Source organism: Terrapene carolina, unplaced genomic scaffold (genome assembly GCF_002925995.2).
Source record: "Terrapene carolina triunguis isolate 2854851 unplaced genomic scaffold, T_m_triunguis-2.0 Scaffold449, whole genome shotgun sequence".
NCBI lineage: Eukaryota > Metazoa > Chordata > Testudines > Emydidae > Terrapene > Terrapene triunguis.
Genome location: NW_020664800.1, coordinates 3879240 through 3898255, shown reverse-complemented (window position 1 = coordinate 3898255; position 19016 = coordinate 3879240). Strand labels below are relative to the sequence as shown.

At 43.5% G+C, this 19016-nt stretch overlaps 1 protein-coding gene across 1 annotated transcript; it reads right to left on the bottom strand.

Annotated features, from left to right (window-relative positions):
- Nucleotides 1–3477: 3477 nt before the first annotated feature.
- Nucleotides 3478–18210, bottom strand: LOC112125037 (ficolin-1-like). Its single transcript, XM_026658491.2, has 10 exons — nt 18022–18210; nt 15985–16098; nt 13587–13640; nt 13288–13323; nt 12094–12129; nt 11109–11144; nt 10141–10268; nt 9036–9165; nt 8566–8700; nt 3478–3988 (listed from the first exon to the last, which is right to left on the bottom strand). The coding sequence occupies exons 1-10, from the start codon at nt 18200–18202 to the stop codon at nt 3741–3743; spliced, it is 1098 nt and encodes a 365-aa protein (XP_026514276.1). The 5' UTR covers nt 18203–18210; the 3' UTR covers nt 3478–3740.
- Between the last annotated feature and the right edge of the window lie 806 nt (nt 18211–19016).

Here is a 19016-nt window from a genome sequence, read left to right as displayed (position 1 = left end):
CCGACCAAAGCCAACACTACAGACACTGCGGCATGCGGCTCAGAATTTATGAAGGGAGTTACACTGGAGCTGAGCTAAGAGGTGTGTGGCTTCTGGCAGTGAAGCAGAACACTCTAGAAGGTATCATAGAATCATAGAATATAAGGGTTGGAAGGGACCTCAGGAGGTCATCTAGTCCAACCCCCTGCTCAAAGCAGGACCAATCCCCAACTAAATCAGCCCAGCCAGGGCTTTGTCAAGCTGGGCCTTAAAAACCTCTAAGGATGGAGATTCCACCACCTCCCGAGGTAACCCATTCCAGTGCTTCACCACCCTCCTAGTGAAATAGTGTTTCCTAATATCCAACCTAAACCTCCCCCACTGCAACTTGAGACCATTACTCCTTGTTCAGTCCTCTGGGTACCCCTAGAACAGTCTAGATCCATCCTCTTTGGAACCCCCTTTCAGGTAGTTGAAAGCAGCTATCAAATCCCCTCATTCTTCTTTTCTGCAGACTAAATAATCCCAGTTCCCTCAGCCCCTCCTCATAAGTCATGTGCTCCAGCCCCCTAATCATTTTTGTTGCCTTCCGCTGGACTCTTTACCATTTTTCCACATCCTTCTTGTAGTGTGGGGCCTAAAACTGGACAAAGTACTCCAGATGAAGCCTCACCAATGTCAAATAGAGGGGAATGATCACGTCCCTCGATCTGCTGGCAATGCCCCTACTTATACAGCCCAAAATGCCGTTAGCCTTCTTGGCAACAAGAGCACACTGTTGACTCATATCCAGCTTCTTGTCCACTGTAACCCCTAGGTCCTTTTCTGCCGATCCCAGCCACAACACCACGTAGAGGCATATGTCAGAAATTATTCTCTTTCTGGCTCCCTGGCTTCACCTGTAAACTGCTGGAGGATAACACAGTCGATACTCTGCTGAATCAGGGAGCAATGGGAAGGAGATTTAAAAGGGCCAGTTTTACTCTCCCTGTAACTAATAGCAAATACCCCAAGGATGTCCATGGAGCAGTGGTGCGTGTCCTCACCAGGAGCATTGTGGGGCACTGAGAGCCAGAGCCCTGCCACCCCGGGACTGACAGCAATCAGTCAATGCAGCGTCTACACTGAGGCTGCGTCAACCTAACTACACCGGCCTAAGCACTATGCCTCTCGCGGAGGTGGCATTATTAAATCGGTACAACGAGCGACTTACATCACTGGGAGCAACATTGTAGTGTAGACGCTTACAGAGTTAGGGTGACGTAAGCTGCCTTACATCTCCCTAACTCTGCAGTGTAGACCAAAGGCCATGGCTACCACACTTAGGCCTGGTCTACACTAGGACTTTAATTCGGATTTAGCTGCCTTAATCCGAATTAACCCTTCACCCGTCCACACTACAGAGCCAGTTAATTCGAATTAAAGGGCCCTTTAAATCGATTTCTGTACTCCACCTCGACGAACGGAGTAGAGCCTAAATCGATTTTGTTAATTCAAATTAGGGTTAGTGTGGACGCACATCACCGAATTACTGTGTTTAAGTTAATGGGGTAGTGTGGCCGCACACCACCGAATTAATGTGGTTTAAAACCGAATTAAGGTGCTTAGTGTGGCCGCGCACAATCGAATTTATACAACCTGTTTCCCAAATTCGAATTATCTAAATTCGGATTAATCCTGTAGTGTAGACATACCCTTATACTCATCAATAATTCAAACTCACATAAGCAAACAAAAAGCTATAAACTTTATGTAAGGGTTTGATTAAAGAGAAATATATAAGCAAAAAAATATTAAATGATTTGAGATATTAATACTTTTTAATTACTAAAGGCGATGCTGGCAAACACACTATGTCACATGACCACAGAATCCCCAATGTTCCTAACCAAAAGTGTCTCCCCCCCCTCAGTTCTGACTGTTCCCCATGTCTCAGGACCCAGGTGGTGCATGTGGGGACCCATTACAGGCCTGTAAGGAGATGCTGTTACAAACACACTTTATTCTTCTGAGGAAGAAAAAGATGCCCCATGCCATTGTCTCTGATTCCCTGGAAGGGGAGGAGGGCCCTGCCACCAGCAATCCAAGTTGGTGGGGGCCATGTTGGGGTAGTCTAGGGCCACGGGTTGCTTTAATCCAACCCTGGGAGTAATACCAGCATCAGGAGAGACTATGGCCTGTTATGCCTCCCAATTTTCTAGTACAGATGTAGCCTGAGATCCTTGCAGAACTCTTCTATTTGCACCATCACTCTTCTCTGACATGCCCCCTCTGGGGAACAATGCTCCTGGCAGAGGTAGCTACCCACTCTTGTACTCCCCAGTGTACCCAGACAAATTGTGTCTCCTTCTAGCATGGTTACACTTTGCCTTCCCACCTCTCTAATTCACCTAGTGCAAGGCCAGGCATTTTTTTAGCTCTGATGAAATTGAACTGTCTTGTATGTTTAAAAAAAAAAAAAAAGTCTGCGAAATGCACATCATTGAGCCAGTGTTTGCTTTACTAACAGAGGCGAAGGTTCGCCACTGGCAGATGCAGCTTCCAAGGGAAATGATTCACTAGCAGCAGAGGAAAAATTGCATGACAGTGGTAGGAGCTGTGGTGAGGCCTCTGGTAATGGAAGCAGCAGAAGACAGAGCATGGAGCTAAGGGCATGTTTACACTGCAATAAAAGACTTGTGGCATAACCGCAGCTAGCCTGGGTCAGCCAACCCAGGCTCTCGGGGCTCGAGCTGCGAAGCTATAACATTGCAGCAGAGATGTTTGGACTCAGACTGGATCCCAGGCTGTGACACACACACAGGGAAGAGTCTCAGAGCCCAGGCTCCAGCCCAAGCCTGAATGTCGACACTGCAATCTTATAGCCCTGTGAGCCTGAGTCAGCTGACCCAGGCGCTGAGACATGGTGCTCTGGGTTTTTTGTCACAGTCACCAGACACTAAGAGTTTTCAATGGACAAACAGCTTTTTTTTTAATGAAAATTTTAATAAAATATCATTGACATCATTGTAATGTTTTGTTTGACTGGAAAAATTAACAATATTTTTTATTGAAATTTTCAGCATTTCTTTTTTTATCAAAAATATTCTCATGATGACGACAAATGTTTTTTTGTACATAGAATGCCAGGATTTTGGTAAATGAGAACATTCAACGACATTTTTGTTAATACATATCAGGGGGAAGGAATTGGAAAAAAATACAAACAATTAAAAACAAAACCAAAAAAGGTTCATTTTCAACCCTTTGAAATGAAAACAACGTAGAAATTTCATTTTTTCCCCACAAAACTATTTTTGCCTTATGTTACCAGCTCTAGTGCTAGTGCACTGCAGGGGCGGAGTGTGTAATTTGATGTCTTCCCTTAGTGGCTGGTATACAAAGACAATGGCCCATTACACCCAGCTAAAGAGACTTACTTAGCTCAGGTATTAGGGGCTTGCAGTTATTGCGCTGAAGGTGATGGGCTCTAGCTTTACTTATGACTTTGGGTCCATGTGTATTTAACCATTTATTTAGTAGCTTTGCAGAGATTTACCCATTCCATGACTGACTAATGAGCCCATATTTCTACTTTCTGTTACATAAATGGCTGCACTTCTCATTGGGTGAGCAGAAAAACAGAACATGAAAGACACAGAAAACATTGTGCTATAAAAAGAATTCATCTCAGCACATCTCCAGATAAATGATCGATATGACAGGCCTATAATTGCTGTATAAGAGCTAAGTGGAATTACTATAACTGCTTCCCTGATTGGCTACACGGGCCTAAATTTCATCTCTGACACCTTGTAGGAGTACTTTTGCCCTTTGCCTGTCTTCCAGTTCACCCCATCAGCATAGCTTTCATGGGCTCCTCTCAAGTATAATCCGTTCAGGTTGGACCAATGACAATCCTTGTACCACCAGGCTCCTTTAAAGGATGTTGCACAGTTACCTGAATACAGGTCATTGTCAAAGTCTCGGGTTGTAAACGGCATGTTGTTGTGGATGGTTAATGAATCTCCTGTGGAAACAATAATTGTGTGTACAGTATTTACTACATGTTTTTACAGTTCAGATCCCACAGCCCAGCCTGGCAGTTCTGCAGTGGGGTTGCTAAATTTCTCCTTTCACCAGGCAATAAAAATCTCCCTGGAGTCCAGGAGAGAGACTGCAGTTCTACTTCCTTGAAGAAAGATTTTCCACCAGACCATATTCTGATCTCAGTGACACCACCATAAATGCAGAGTAACTCATTGCAGTCAGTGCGCTTCTAACACTAACAGCTTACCAGGGAATGGGTTGAGGATTCAGGACCAAAGAATCACAGAGTCACAGAGAAGTAGGGCTGGAAGGGACCTCAAGAAGTCATCAAGCCCAGCCCCTTATGCGGAGGGAGGACCAAGTCAACCTAGACCAACCCTGACAGGTGATTGGCCAATCTGTTTTTAAAAACTACCATTGGTGGGGATTACACATACTCCCTTGGAAACCTATTCCAGAGCTTAATTATCCTCATAGTTAGAAAGCTTTTCCTATTATCTAACCTAAGTCTCCCTTGTTGCAGATTAAGCGCACAACTTCTTAACCCACCACCAGTGGACATGGAGAACAATTGATCATCGTCCTCTTTGTATGAGCCCTTGAGACTGTTATCAGGTCCCCTCTCAGTCTTCTTTTCTCAAGACTAAACATGGGGAGTCACAAGCTGTCAGCCTCCATCCCCAAACCCTGCTTTGCCTCCAGCATTTATAATAGTATTAAATATTAAAAACGTATTTTTAATTTATAAGGAGGGCCGCACTCAGAGGCTTATTGTGTGAAAGGGGTCACCAAAACAAAGGTTTGAGAACAACGGCTTTTTCCTTCCTAAATGAAGCCCTTGGCATTTGTCTTTACTGAATTTCAACTTGTTGAATTCAGGCCAATTTGCCAAGGTCGTTTTGAATTCTAATTCTGTCCTACAAAATGCTCGAAACCTCTCCCAGCTTGGTGTCATCAGCAAATTTTAAAAGAATACTGTCCACTCCATTATCCCAGTCATTAATGAAAGGATTGAATAATATCAGACACAGGACTGACCCCTGCGAGACCCTACTAGATATGGGTTTGCCATGATTTCTTCTTGACAAATCAATGCTGGCTCTTTCTTATAATACTATTTTCCTCTAGGTGCTTACAAAACAATAATTTGTTCCAATATTTTCCCCAGTATTGAAGTTAGGATATCTGGTCTATATTCTCCGGGTTCTCTTTGTTCCCCTTTTTAAGGATAGAGACTATGTTTGTAATTCTCCAGTCCTCTGGTATCTCATTTGCCCTCCAGGTGTTCTCAGAGATAATTACTAATGGTTCCTGGGATGAATTTTGTCAGGCCCCACTGACTGGAGTACATCTAACTTATCTAAATATTCTTTAATGTGTTCTTTTCGTATTCTGGCTTTCATTCATTCCCCCTTATTGCTGATATTGGGTTGAGTATCTGGTCACCATTAACCTTTTTAGTGAAAACTGAACCAAAATAGGCATTAAACACCTCAACCTTCTTGATATCATCAGATATTAGCTCTCCATCCCCACTAAGTAGAGGACTAAGTAGTTATAGTCCCCCATTACTACCAGGTCTGGGTTTTGCCTATTTTTGCTATTTGTTCTAGAAATATCTCATCTTCCTACTCTTCCTGGTTTGGTGGACTATAGTAGACACCCTATTATGAGGTCACCTCTACTTTTTACCACTTTTCTCTTTATCCAGAGACTGTCAAAGGGCCTGCCTCTCACCTTGTTCTGGGCCTCAGAACAAGTGTATATATTCTTGGTATATAATGCAACACCTCCTCCAGCCTGTCTCTCCAGAACAAACTACACCCCTCTATAATATTGCTGTAACAATTCTTATCCAACCAAGTCTCTGTGATGCCAGTTAAGGAACAAGAACATAAGAGCGGCCATATTGGGTCAGACCAAAAGTCCATCTAGCCCAGTATTTCAACTTCTGCCAGAGGCCAATGCCAGATGCTCCAGAGGGAATGAACAGAACAGGTAATCATCAAGTGATCCATCCTATGTGTTCTAGCAAACAGAGGCTAGGGACACCATCCCTGCCCCTTTTGGCTAATAGCCATGGATGGACCTATCCTCCATGAACCTATCTAGTTCTCTTTTGAACCCTGTTATAATCTTGGTCTTCAGCATATCTCCTGGCAACATGTTCCATAAATTGACTACACATTGTGTGAAGAAATACTTTCTTTTGTTTGTTTTAAATCTGCTGTCTATTAATTTCATCGGGTGACTCCTAGTTCTTGTGTTATGAGAAGGAATAAATAACATTTCCCTATTTATTTTCTCCACACCAGTCACAATTTTATAGGCCCCTATCGTATCTCCCTTTAGCCGTCTCCTTTCCAAGCTGAGAAGTCCCAATCTTTTAAATCTCTCCTCATATGGAAGCTGTTCCATGCCCCTAATCATTTTTGTTGCCCTTTTCTGTACCTTTTCCAATTCCAATATATATATATATATTTGAGATGCACACAGTATTCAGGATGTGGACATACCATGGATTTATATAGAGGCAATATAATATTTTCTGTCTTATTATCTATCTCTTTCTTAATGACTCCCAACATTCTGTTAGCTTTTTTGACTGCCGCTGCACATTGAATAGAGGTTTTCAGAGAACTATTCACAATGACTCCAAGATCTCTTTCTTGAGTGGTAACAATTAATTTAGACCCCATAATTTTATATGTATAGTTGGGATTATGTTTTCCAATGTGCATTACTTTGCATTTATCAACATTGAATTTCATCTGCCATTTTGTTGCCCATCACCCAGTTTTGTGATCTGCCTTTGTAACTCTTTGCACTCTGCTTCAGATTTAACTATCTTGAGTAGTTTTGTATCATCTGCAAATCTTGCCACCTCATTCACCCCTTTTTCTAGATCATTTATGAATATGTTGAACAGTACTGGTCTGGGTACAGACATCTGGGGGACACCACTATTTACCTCTCTCCATTTTGAAAACTTAGCATTTATTCCTACTCTTTGTTTCCTATCTTTTAACCAGTTACTTATCCAGGAAAGGACCTTCCCTCTTATCCCATGACAGCTTACTTTGCTTAAGAGCCTTTTGTGAGGGTCCTTATCAAAGGCTTTCTGAAAATCTAAGTACACTATGTCCACTGGATCCCCTTTGTCCACATGTTTGTTGACCCGCTCAAAGAATTCTAGTAGATTGGTGAGGCATGATTTCCCTTTACAAAACCACGCTGACTTGTCTGCAACAAATTGTGTTAATCTATGTGTCTGACAATTCTGTTCTTTACTATAGTTTCAATAATTTGCTCCGTACTGAAGTTAGGCTTACCGGCCTGTAATTGCCAGGATCACCTTTGGAGCCCCCTTTTTTTTTTAAAATAGCATCACATTAGCTATCATCCAGTCATCAGGTACAGAAGCTCATTTAAATGATAGGTTACATACCACAGTTTGAAATTTCACATTTGAGTTCCTTCAAAACTCTTGGGTGAATACCATCTGGTCCTGGTGACTTATTACTGTTTAATTTAGCAATCTGTTCCAAAAGCTCCTCTAATGACACCTCAGTCTGGGACAGTTCCTCTGATTTGTCACCTAAAAAGAATGGCTGAAGTTTGGGAATCTCCCTCATATCTTCAGCTGTGAAGACCAATGCAAAGAATTCATTTAGTTTCTCCGCAATGGCTTTATCCTTCTTGAGTTCTCCTTTAGAATCAAAATTGTCCAGTGGCCCCACTGGTTGTTTACCAGGCTTCCTGCTTCTGATGTACTTAAAAAAATTTTTGCTGTTACTTTTTGAGTCTTTGGCTAGCTGTTAATAATTAATAATGTAGCTATTGTGCTAATACTTCCAGTTCTTCCTATTTATTCTCCATACTGCTTACATTTGTGTATAGACATCTAAGATGTTGAGCAGATTTCCCGCTCTTGTTGCTCCTATTACCGTACATATACAACCTCCTGCCCCCCCAACATCTAACCCTCTGTTAAGCTGGCCCTTTTTTATTATTAGCGGTGGACTTTGATCACCTACCCCCTTTGAACCTAATTTAAAGCCCTCCATAATAGGTTGGCAAGGTGATGTGGCTAAGCAATGTGCCTAAACAATCCTGCAGTGGCCTGCAAAAGACTCTGCATGTCAAAGAATGTTTCTGTCTCTGTGTGGGGGAGTCTGGATGCGTAGTTTGCACAAAATGCACATGTGCACCCACTCAGTGACTTGTAACAATCCAGCTGTGCCTACTTAGGTTAATTCAGATGTTTCTCAAGGGCATTCAGGTTTAATTTAGGAAAACAACAAGCAGTGGTTGTGCCTAACTCTGCTCAGAATTCTGCTTTCAGGCAGGATATCCATATTACACTAAATAGCTGGTGTCACTAGAACATGGATTCCTGCTCAAATAGTTCAATAGCAGAATAACTGATGTTTTCCGAAAGAGATCACTTCCACAGCTCACATCACCTTTTGCTTCTGCCATAGAATATTCTGCATCTCGCTTTCCAATTTTTCCCCCCATCTGCCACAAAGGGTAAAGGACGAGCTCAGAACCTACCTGCAGTGCCATTAACAAAGGCTCCAAGGATCAGCTTGTATTTCTCAGTTTCCCCTGCAATTTTGAATGATCCAAAGGTAGCAAATTGATACTTATTGTCAAAATCTCTGAGATCAACACGAAGCTCATTGGTTCCTTTAGAAAACAATTTGAAAGCAAAATGTTCAGCAATTTCCATCCATCTGTAGCATTCCTCATTGCTGTAATGTGGGCGAACCACCCGAGGACCAAATGCTGCTCCATGAATCATGACTGGAGCGAGCCCAGCTACCACAACATTATTGGTTTCAATAGCTTTGTGTGGCAGGACTGGGCTGTAAGGAACAGGAAGAGGAAGGGGTGTCTGGAGCTGAAGTGTTACCTCTACTGATGGTACAACTCTATACCCTGTATCCATGGCTAAAGTGTGGGAACAACGCTTGGTGGAGAAGGTTGCTGTAAGGAAAAGAATGCATCAGTGATGTCTTTACCAAGGGATGTTAGCAGGTGGATATTGTCGTTCCCCAGCCAGAATTCTGACAGCCGGCTGCCGAAACCTCTCTTGTACGAATTCCAGTCACGGAAAAAATCCACGGAGCCATCCACCCGTCTCTGGAACACCTGCAGGGAAACAGGAGGTTCTTAGCTGGGAAATCCCACATTGGTTTCCATCCTACGTAGAGCAGGAGACCAGAAACTCTGAGGCTGTAAATCATTGGATGAGATTTAACGTGGTCAGATCTATTTCAGCCTCAGGTGACTATCGCAGTTGGAGGCTTGTCCCACAGGATCGTATTAAATCTTGGCAGCAACAGCACTAGGTTAAAGGATCACATGGTCCGAAATCTACAGCACTGGACTGGCAATCAGGAGGCCTGGGTTCTATACCCAGTTCTGCCACTTGGGCAAGTCACATCCCCTCTGCTTTCTGTGCGGCCCTTTGTCTGCCTTGTCTATGGAGAGTGTGAGCTGTAAAGGACAGGGGCTGTCTCTCAGTGGGTGTGTTCAGCACCCAGCACAATGGGACCCTGATCTTCATCAGATTCTCTAGGCACGACTGGGATATAAATAAGCACAATGATAAATTGGAAGGTTTAAATGTGATGTACATACAGGGTTCAAACCCTTCATCTCCTCAGCTCCCTAGAACGCTCTCTCCTCTCATACTCAGGGGCTGCCTGAGCGACAGAGCAGCTGATGCACCAGGACTTTGACCAAGGTGGAATTCTGGTTCCAGAGTCTGGGCAGCTATTGAGGAGGCTGTGAGAGCCGGGCAGAGAATAGCCAGGAGAAGGGAAACCTGGTTAACTGTGTCAGACCAGTGACAAATGTCCCCTCAGATGGGGACTTTTTGACTCTAAAGCTCCGGGTTCCCTCCATAGAACCCACTGTGTTCACAACCACGGTGTCTGGAGACTTTGACAAGGATTAGGAGGATTAGAAGGGCTCAGTGGTTTTGTTCAGCTGACCATGGTGAGCTGACAGCTTCAGAGTTTCCGTCTTCATGCTTTTCTACTAGCTGCAACCCACTGGTTAAGGGCCACCTCCCATTTTTAGGACAAATAACCAATGAGCTTCATTATGCTCTGTTCTTACAATCCATCCTCCACCATCTGTGTCCATGTCACACAGCACGGTCATGGCGTTACAGTTATGGGGGTAGATGGTGTACCAGCCGCTCAGGATGTTCCCTCTAGCTAACAGCTCCTTGCAGTTCTTTGCTCCTGGTTAAAAGAGGAATTGAAATGTATAAATTGGTTGTATAACTCTCCTTGGATTCATGGGCTGCTTTATGTTGCACTGAGGGCCAAATCAATTGCAGAATCAGGTAAATGGAAAACAATCTTTGAACCACCATCTCCTCTCCTTCCGACTGTAGTGTTTGGGAAATGGGTAGTATCCTTTTAAATACTTTGTGAGCCCTCTAGTGGTGCTCTCTATGTTCTATCTTTAGAAACCTACCAGAGCAGCAGCGTATGTACCTAGCTAGGCTTTTCATGCTCTCTGTAGTTAGCAAACACAATTATTTAGACTTCACTGTGCTAGTGTGGTTCTTATTAAGTTTGTTTGAAAGAGGAAAAGAGACAACAACTGCCCAACCCCATGTGTTGTGTGTGAGAACAGCTCAACCTAAACAGAGGATTGGCTCAAAGTGTCTTGAAAACTCATGAAAACTGAAATGTGCACGAAGATTTGTACTGGTGGAAGAGCCTGTGCAGCCATTTTGAAATCCCTGGTGAGTCAGAAGGGCTTCTAGTCATCATGTGACTTGGGTGAGCAATCACTGCAAGGGAATATCAAACACTCCTAGGAATACTCACATCAAACAGATTGGAAGTGAACCCATTGGCTGAAATGTGTTTTCACAAAAGATTCCCTGGTTAATTGCACAAATAATTCATTTAAAAATACCCAACCATCTGGCAGGTAAAACAGGAAAAGGGCGAAGTGGTCACATTAGTCATTTTAAAATATTTGTTCATCATTCCTGAGGTTTCAGCCATCACGGCTGCATTCCCTCGAAGGAATGAGATGATAGTTCTGTGGTTATAAGAAATGCTCACCTTTCTGACACTGTATATCGTCCAGCTCTTCCTCTCCTGGACAGGAAAAGAAACAATGGAAGTGAAATTTGAACCAGAGAACTTTGTATTGTCTTTTAAACTGTGCCAACAGTGAGAGCTGGGATAGCAATGTACTAGAAAAGGCACCGGACAGGTTTGTGCTTGTGCAAAACCAAGTCTTAATGGAATCACACTCATCTCTGATCTGCACTTCCTGTCTGGGATAAAAAAGATGGCATTCATAACTAGCCAAGACTGTTTTGTAACCCTCTCGTGAGGTTCCCACTTGCAGGGGTAAGAATTGGTCCTTAATGGACTAAATTAATCGCTGATCAGTAAGTAGAAGCAATGCCCACAAAGTCAGGGGTGTTACACCTGCTTACACTAGCTGTGAATTTGAGTCAATATGTTATAAAAATCCCAAGTGAAATTAATTAAATAGAAAAAGGGGCACTCCTTTAAACGAGCATTTAAACAGGATCCATTTCTTGTCATTCATACTCCCCACCCCCAGTATGTGAGGAGTATAAGGAGGGGTAAGAGAAAGCAGCCTTCTCCAGGATATACATCTGGATCTACAGTTTTCACTTACATGCCAAATATTATCTCTAATACCAAAGGTCATCTGCTTGGAGTTATTGCAGATGTTGCAACTAGGGTGACCATATGTCCCGATTTTATAGGGACAGTACCAATTTTTGGGTCTTTTTCTTATATAGGCTCCTATTACCCCCACCCCCATCCCGATTTTTCACATTTGCTGTCTGGTCACCTTAGTTGCAACACTGTACTGACTACCTGTTTTGTAGACAGAGCTATTTCTCTCTTCCGACATTCCAACACTTACAGGAATATTGGTGAGCTCAATACTATGGGCATGGTAACTATTCAAGAAGGAAGATTCTTAAACCACTCAAGTTCCAGCTCAGCAGAAATGAAACTGAAGTGATGTGCTCAATATAAAGGAAAGTGCAGAGGGTCTCACCAACTGTTCCAAGAGTTCCCGATGCTCCTTTATCTCCTAAAGAAAGAACTCAGAATAAAATCCTTGTTTTCCATAGAGATCATCTCCATAGTTTGAGCTCTCATTTCAACACCCACTTGGGGGTTAATTGTGCAGGGGGCTAGTTCAAGGCCTATGTATCACTTACACTCCACACAATCTGTTAAAGTAGCCCACTAGTGGAACTTAAGTGATATATTTATCTTCTCTTGTCCTCTTCACTGGCTGAATTTCACCCTTAGGATATGTCAACACTGCAGCTGGGTGCATGCTTCCCAGCTCCTATGTAATGAGCGAAGATGCGTTAGCCTAACACAGTGGTTCTTAAACTATGGTCGGGACCCCAAAGTGGGTCGCAACCCTGTTTTAATGGGGTCACCAGGGATAGTGTTAGTCTTGCTCGGAAGCCCGAGCCCCACCGCCCGGGGCTGAAGCTGATGCCCGAGGGCTTCAGCCCTGGGTGGAGGGGCTCAGGTTACAGGCCCCCCACCCCGGGTCGTGGGGCTCAGGCTTTGGCCCCCCTGCCAAGGGCAGCGAGGCTCTGGCTGGCTCAGGTTTTGGTCACCCCTCCTGGGATCATGTAGTAATTTTTGTTGTCAGAAGGAGGTTGCCGGGCAATGAAGTTTAAGAACCACTGGCCTAGTGCGGTTTGATTCCTGGAGTAATTTCCTGTGACTGCCAAGGACCTTGTGATATGTCAGACATTATAATTAGAGCTGTTGAAATGTTTTCAGCTAATATATTATTCACCAAAAAAATGCAGTTTCGTGTCCGAAACAATTCACAAATTCAGCTCACATTTGGCAAACACATACAGCCAACGTAAGCAAACAAAAATAAATCAGCGGAAATTTTCCCACGTAGTCAAAAAGTTTTGCTTTGACATTATTAAAATGTTCCAACTGTTCATTTTGAAACATTTTGTTTAGTCATTTGGCTATTAAACAAAAACAAAAGGAGATTAAAAAAACCCACTCAAAACCTGTTGGTTTGGGTCAAATGACACTTCTTGTTCAATCTGAACCAATTTTTTGGTTCAGCTTTTTCTTTCGGTGAGAAGCCAGAAGGGAAAATTGTACACTGGGATGGGGGGAAATGTGGCTCCCGGTTCTTCTATCACCACGAACAGCACCCTAAAGTGCTCTGCAGTGAGAAGAATCATCTGAGGTCTCTCACCTTTCACTCCAGTGGGGCCAGCAGGACCTCTTTCTCCTGATTGAACAAAAAATAAGATAGGAAAGACTGATCAGAGATACCGAGATCTTGACAGTGGATCAGAACTGAAGTTCTGTTGCAATAATAAACACTTTCTTGTCAAATATAGAGTGAAGGGAAGATCTGGTGGTTGTTCGAGCCCAGATATTATAGGAATTGGTGTTTTATAACTAGCTCTAATTGATATTTGATTAAAAACAAATTTCCTGTTCTTAGGTCACATATAGGAAAACACAGTTCTCTGCCCTTTGTTACTTTACCTTTTGGGCCAGTTTGTCCCGCCTTTCCAGGGATCCCCTGAGGTCCCCGTTCCCCTGCAAACACAGAAAACTGACTGAATAGTTTCCAAGGTAGTGTAAATACTGAGTACATAATCCCCACCCACCACCCCAACCTGGAATTACAATAACCCATCTGTGTCGAAATTCAAATAATGTATCTGCACCTGGCTCGCTGACTCCCTGATCTCACATCAGGATTCCCTAGCATGGACTCTTGCATGGAGGCCCATTGAAGTCAATGGGACAAGCACATCTTGCTGCCAGGTGAGAACCAAAGCTCAGGGCCGTCCTTACCCATATGCAAAGTACGCAGCTGCATAGGGCACCAGGAAACTTGGGGCACCACATTTCCTGGTGCCCTGCGCCGCTGCGTACTGCTCCAGCCCCTGCCCTGCCTCTTCCCCAGGCCCCCCGCCCCTGCCGCGCCTCTTCCCACCCTTGCTCCGCCCCAGCCCTGCCCGCACTCCACCCCTTCCTCAAAACCCCCGCCCTGCTTCGCCCCCGCCCCACCTCTTCCCACCCCTGCTCCGCCCCAGCCCTGCCCCCACTCCACCCCTTCCCCAAAGCCCCCACCCTGTTCCGCCCCTGCCCTGCCTCTTCCCGCCCCTGAGGACTGCAGCAGGGCCGGGCCTGTACTCGCCGGCGGTGGGAAGTGCAGGGACCCGGCCCCAGCCGCGCCGTCAGTGAGTGCTGGGGGGTGGTTCCTCCCTACCCCCCAAGCCAGTCCTCCCCCCACGGAGGCCTGGGGCCAGCCTCCCCACCCACAGAGACGCCTGCCCCTCCCCGTGAGGGGGCTACGTAGGGCCCCAGAATAGCTAGGGATGGCCCTGCCAAAGCTGGTAAACAACCATTTTCTACATACTGCCTGTGAGGCATGGCTGGAAAGGGTTAAACATCCTGCAAAATAAATAAAGACATGTGGGGAGCTAATGTTTGTGTTTTTGTCTATTTACATATGTATGAGTAGGGTCGACAGCGTAATCAACAGTCCCTGTCCATGCTGTCTTCTGATCATTCAGAGGTCAAAACAACATCCTATCAATTCAATGAATTGTAAACATGGGATAGCCCTGAATATGAGATTGGGACATTGGACTATGACCTATGAACTGAATTCTAAAGGAACTCTTTGCAACTACAAAGCTCATAATCTCTGCTGTGAATTGAACTCATGTCTGTATGTACATTGATCTTTTAATCATACTCTCTCTCTTTGGTTTTTTAATACATTTTAGTTTAGTTAATAAGAATTGGCTGTAGCGTGTATTTGGGTAAGATCTGAAACATTCATTAACCTGGGAGGTAATGTATCCGTCCTTTGGGATTGGTCGAACCTTTTCTTTTCTATGATGAAATAAGCTTTACAGAAATTGTCATCATATTTGACGTGGGTACCTGGATGGAGGCCTGAGGCTGGATCACTTAAGGGAACTGTGTTGTTGGGACTTCTGAGTAACCAGTGAGGTAATAAAGAAGCTGTTTGATGCTGGCCTGGTCAATCTAGGTATTGGAACATCCACCAGCTTTTTGGGGCTTGGCTGCCCCATTCTTTGCAGTTCACCCTAACTGAGGGCTGGTCTATACTTAGCCGCTAGTTCGGCGGCTGGAAATCGAACTTCCTGGTTCGATTTATCGCGTCTGGTCTGGACGCGATAAATCGAACCAGGAAGTGCTCGCCGTCGACTGCGGTACTCCAGCTCAACGAGAGGAGTACCGTGGAGTCGACGGGGAGCCTGCCTGCCGCGTGTGGACCGCGTCTGAACCGCAGTAAGTTCGAAGTAAGGTATGTCGAATTCAGCTACGTTATTCACGTAGCTGAATTTGCGTACCTTACTTCGACTTGGGGGGTAAGTGTAGACCAAGCCTATGTGACCACAGCTGGCTCCCACTAGGACCCCGGTCACACTACTATTAAAAATTCCATGGCTCAAAATAATCATCATTATTTGTTCTTCTCTAGCCCCTCTCAAAGTTCTCAGAGTGCTTTACACAGATCAACAAAATATGCCTCAGATAACCCCTGGAAGGTAAAGGACCATTATAGCCATTATACAGAGGGGGAAATTGAGGCTCAGGGAGAGGAAGTGACTTGCCCAGGATCACACAGTGAGACAGTGACAGAGATGGGGAATGAACTAGAGGACTTGATTGCCAATCTGATGCGCCAAAGAGAATGGACAATATTTCAAACCTTGGTTATTCTGAAGTTCCAATCCATCACCGAAGGATACGGAAGATTTGCCCTATGAGTTGGGCAGAGTTTCCTCATATCAGAGTTTGTGAGGGAATCTCCAAAGTCTGAGCATATCACATAAGTAACTCCCATTTACATCAGCACCATCTATGCCTGATTCCCTTTCAGTGCCTGGGAATGTACCTTTCATTCCTGCAGCTCCTGGTTCTCCTTTGGCTCCTGTGGCACCAGGAAACCCAGGACAGCCTTGGAGAACGGCGAGTTTATCAGAACCGCTGAGTCCCACTATCCTCACCTCTGGGGAAAGAAATGAATCCATAAATAATATGTGTTAGTTTCTCATCATCTGAAACATTCTGCAGAAAACCAAGCAAATGAGACCCTAGATAGTTCCTTAATTTTTGTTTTCTCTATTAGTGATAAATGCAACATTTTCTTCAGTTTTATGAATTTGAGAGACAATGCCCTAAAATTAAAGGGTTTTGGGGTGATCATTACTCTTTGTTTCTGTTTTAAGTTTTAGTGAAAAGTTAAAAGAAACAGACTTATTACATTTAAGTGATTTTTTAAAAAACATATGAGTTAATTTTGATGTATATACCTCCCTTCCGTGTTTGCAACCCAACCATTGCGGAATTATACCAGTTCATGAGACCCTCTTAATGAAATTAACTAAAGAGAAACAAACTGTCTGAGTGGTTAAGCACTGGAATAAATTGCCTAGGGAGGTTGTGGAATCTCCATCATTTTGAAAACACCTGTCTGGGATGGTCTAGGTAATACTCAGTCCTGCCATGAGTGCAAGGGACTGGACTAGATGACCTCTCAAGGTCCCTTCCAGTTCTATGATTCTATGAAAAGTTACATTGACTAGCTGGTTCTCATTGTGCAAGCAGAATGAAATGCAGAGAAAAAAACAAAAAGTTGTCATTCAGTGAAGAAATTGTCCAAAAGCAAATTAATTTTAAAAACAGTTGTTGTTACAAACACAGGTAATCGATTTTTAAAAATTGATTTTTTCATCTTAACAGTGTCCCCCTGTGTTATACACATTATTAGATTTAAAATTATTAACAGGGATATTAGTGGAGAAAAATAGGAACACAGTCGACAACTCCATTGAGCTCCATTAATGTGGAAATCTTAGAGGCCAACAGAATGAGAAAAAAATTAATTAATATTTCCTGTGACATAGGAACCCTATGACATAGGAATCCTGCCTCCTAATTTGGAACATTTGGGCATAAATCATAGGTAGCGAATGATTTTTTAAATGATCATGAATGTAAGGAAATGAAACTTAAAAGCAGTACTGCTCTGAAATAATACATTAATTTATCCATAAGAGGGTGAATCCTGTATTCATTCCTTTTTCAGCAAAACACCCATTTCCTTCAAAGGTAGTTTGCCTGAACTAGGTCTGTACAAAATTGATTAAATCCTGCATAAGGATCATAGGATTTTATGGTGAACTAAAATTAACCCTCAAATGCAGCTGGATTTTCAATCCAAAATACAGCAGTGAAAGTAAGTATCATTATACAAAGATCTCTATTGTGGATGTCTGCTATTAGATACACAGTACTGGTATTTATTAAAATGATAACCTTAACTAAGTAACCATGAGTTTTAAAAAGTCTAATCTACTATCAGAGGGTTCCTCTGAGCTTTAAAGTTCGGGTTTAGATTTCCCAGAACGTGTTAATAAGTGGACATTTCACAGCCTGTGGGTTGGTCACTTACTGGGTTAAAAATGCTTTGGTGTCAACATACAATGGTGATGAGAACATTAGATGGAGAGATTCCAGCAGCAACGTGGGGGGAGGAGAGGGTGTTAGAAATTTGGAAATGAGTGTGAGGAAGAGCAGGTCAAAAAATGTCAGATTTCAGAAAATTTCAATGAAAAAAAAAGAGATTTTCACAAAATTATTTGCAAAAACTGTGTCCTATTTTTGACCACGTCTCATCTGCGGTGGCCATTTTTGCAATACAGATTAATTTTTTCAAAGTAATTTTGGTCAAAGAAGCTGTTCTTTTTATTATTTATATTGCACCATGAGCCTGATAAGCACTTTATAGACCTGTAGGGATGACAAAGATCCCTGAAGATCTTACATGTTGAAGGCAGCTGAATGTAACAGTTCCCAGTTCTCCAGGGTCCAGGTTGGCAAGAACCATAGTGTGAAATGCTGTTGTGAGCAGGGATTGTCTTTCACTCACCTGGGCAGGTGTCCTCAGCCTTACAAATTGTTGCTGCTAGCCAGAGTAAAGAGATGAGGGTTTTCTGGGCAGCCCTTCCCATGGCTGGTGCTGGTCTCTGCAATAGCAGCTCCACACCGTCTTCTTGCCACCCTCTCTTCTGCTTAACATTTAGGGCTCTGCAATATATGCAATAACCCATACAGAACTAATCCCGCCTCTGCCTTCTCAGCACTGCCTTCCCATACTTCACATTCCAGTGGTTTCAACTGAGATTGCAACATAGACAAAGTTCACTACTGTAGCTGATTTAAATGGCCTTGTAGGACATGTTCAGTATTGGATTAACAGCCATTGCGTCATCCACGCGGCAAGTGCAGTATTGTCCAGTGTTGATTATTGAATGGAGCCAGTCTGAATCCTGTCTCACAAAGTTCATGAGAATGTGTCTTCTGAAAGATTAAAATAGGGTGCCAAATAATGAGCCCAATCTGACTTTCTCCATCCCTTCAAGTGTCCTGTCGCCTTCAGTGGGAAACTTGGGATGAACCAGAGGAGCAGGATTGGGTGAACTTAATATCCCACTGTGTTATTGTTATTTTTTGTATGACGGTAGCCACAGGAGGCCTCATATCAGCTTGGAGCCCCACAGTGCCGAGTGTTGTACAAGCCCATAGTAGATAGATTCCAAGGCCAGAAGTGACCATTCTGATTATCTAGTCTGACCTCCTGTATAACACAGGTGCCTAGATAAATAATTCCTAGAGCAGATCTTTTAGAAAAACATCCAATCTTGATTTTAAAATTGTCAGCAATGGAGAATCCATCATGGCCCTTCGGAAATGAGTCCAATAGTTAATTTCTCTTGCCATTATTTCCAGTCTGAATTTGTCTAGGCTTAACATGAGAACATAAGAACATAAGAACGGCCATACTGGGTCAGATCAAAGGTCCGTCTAGCCCAGTATCCTGTCTTCCAACAGTGGCCATGCCAGGTGCCCCAAAAGAAATGAACA

What these genes read in the sequence shown, in the direction of transcription:
- LOC112125037 (XM_026658491.2), bottom strand. Translation starts at nt 18,202, where the DNA reads ATGGGTTATTGCATATATTGCAGAGCCCTAAATGTTAAGCAGAAGAGA. An exon ending in AGGAGCTGCAGGAATGAAAG is followed by an intron (nt 13,641 to 15,984) that starts GTACATTCCCAG and finishes CTGTGTTTGCAG; the next exon opens with GGGAACGGGGACCTCAGGGG. An exon ending in TGGCCCCACTGGAGTGAAAG is followed by an intron (nt 12,130 to 13,287) that starts GTGAGAGACCTC and finishes TTCTTTCTTTAG; the next exon opens with GAGATAAAGGAGCATCGGGA.